Source organism: Temnothorax curvispinosus, unplaced genomic scaffold, assembly GCF_003070985.1.
Source record: "Temnothorax curvispinosus isolate PA1 unplaced genomic scaffold, ASM307098v1 QBEX01000873.1, whole genome shotgun sequence".
NCBI lineage: Eukaryota > Metazoa > Arthropoda > Insecta > Hymenoptera > Formicidae > Temnothorax > Temnothorax curvispinosus.
In genome coordinates this window covers 1-1,539 of record NW_020210653.1, presented here as the reverse complement: position 1 = coordinate 1,539, position 1,539 = coordinate 1, and the positions used below count along the sequence as shown (strand labels likewise).

The following is a 1,539-nucleotide window of genomic DNA, read 5'->3' as shown; positions in this document are numbered from 1 at the left end:
TACTGTCTCTTATTACACTTATTCCACATGGTGTGGAAAGTCCATGTGTCTGGAGGATATCTACGTGACGCCGGATTTTCGAGGGAAACATGTCGGCAGCATGCTTATCAAATCAGTCGCGAAGGTATAACGTTTAATTAGGATTACGGATTACGGTGATGTGATATGCGCCTGATTATGAAATATTTTGCAGGAAGCAGTTGAGAACGGCTGTCACAAAATGGACTTTGTGGTTCTCAACTGGAACCCAGCGCAAGAGTTTTACAAGAGACTTGGAGCCGTTGATGCGACAGTCAAGTACCAGGGGCACTGTTTTCGTTTCTCTGAAGAAGATTTAAAAAAAATAGCATCTGATTGCGAATAGCGTAAAAGTATTTTGATTAATTTTGACAGCGGCAATTATTTTATTATATACATATTACACATATGTATCTAATTGTACATAAAATGAGCTTCAAAATGAATAAAAGTTTAATAAAAAATTCTTTATATAAATTGTTTTCTTAATTTGAAGTAAATTTACATATACTGTATCAAATAATAAATAATATATGAATATTTTGATTTTAATTTTTTTCAGTCAAATCCGTCTACGCGTCCTTTCGTTTTTCAATTTAAAACACGTGTGGTGTCCCTCATTTCGCAACGCATGAGATACTTATAAGTATATCCTGCGTTCCGTAAGGGCCCAGACACACACTTCTGCACTGTGCGTCTGCACAACGCATAATGCGTAAGCATAAGAAAATTGATTGGTCCATACACATGTGCATAAGGAAATAGACCAATCAGTTTTCTTATGCTTACGTATTATGCGTTGTGCAGAAGTGTGTGCTCCCCGCTTTAGTCCCGGTCTACAATAGGTGTTTTAAGCCCTAAGCCTTAAGAAATTGACCAATCACAGTTAATTATTCTCCTCAAATTCAACTATGAAGCAGGGAGCACAGACTTTTGCATAACACATAATGCGTAAACATAAGAAAATTGATTGATCCATATACATGTGCATGAGGAAATAGACCAATCAATTTTCTTATGCTTACGCATTTTGCGTTATGCAAAAGTCTGTGTTCTTCGCTTTATTACAGAAAATGCGCGCATATGTGCGTTAGAGAACGTGGCCCAGCTGTATGTACGTGACATTCTCACTACTTTTGAAAGATTCACATTTATTGTGATACTTGAAGTCAGGATCTATATTAATTTATTTACAATGTCTGAGATAACTGTACGAAAAGCTAGACGTGAGGACTGTGAAGCCATTAGAGCACTCATACAGGTATAATATATATAATTTTGTCGATAAACTGATGAGAAGGTTAAACGATACATATGAAGAAATCATTTTGCAGGAATTGGCGGACTTCGAGAAGATGCCTGACGGTCCGCAAAATGATTCTAAGGGTGAGATTGTTGGATATATACTTGTGTATATTACACTATGAAGTATCTCCAAAATAATGTCTTATGAGAAAAAAAATGTTTACGTTTACAGCCTTAGAAAGAGATGGCTTCGACGGGCAGCCATTATATTTGTGT

General features: G+C 36.3%; 1 protein-coding gene and 1 long non-coding RNA gene across 2 annotated transcripts; both read left to right on the top strand.

Annotated features, from left to right (window-relative positions):
• Window positions 1-6: 6 nt before the first annotated feature.
• On the top strand, window positions 7-392 carry LOC112458668 (diamine acetyltransferase 2-like). Its single transcript, XM_025022420.1, has 2 exons — window positions 7-124; window positions 194-392. The coding sequence occupies exons 1-2, from the start codon at window positions 44-46 to the stop codon at window positions 362-364; spliced, it is 252 nt and encodes an 83-aa protein (XP_024878188.1). The 5' UTR covers window positions 7-43; the 3' UTR covers window positions 365-392.
• A 695-nt stretch (window positions 393-1,087) lies between these two features.
• LOC112458664 lies at window positions 1,088-1,539 on the top strand. The gene is made up of 3 exons (XR_003041230.1): window positions 1,088-1,279; window positions 1,353-1,404; window positions 1,496-1,539. It is a non-coding gene; the product is annotated as an uncharacterized LOC112458664 (long non-coding RNA).

What these genes read in the sequence shown, in the direction of transcription:
- LOC112458668 (XM_025022420.1), top strand. Translation starts at nt 44, where the DNA reads ATGTGTCTGGAGGATATCTACGTGACGCCGGATTTTCGAGGGAAACAT. An exon ending in TTATCAAATCAGTCGCGAAG is followed by an intron (nt 125 to 193) that starts GTATAACGTTTA and finishes AATATTTTGCAG; the next exon opens with GAAGCAGTTGAGAACGGCTG.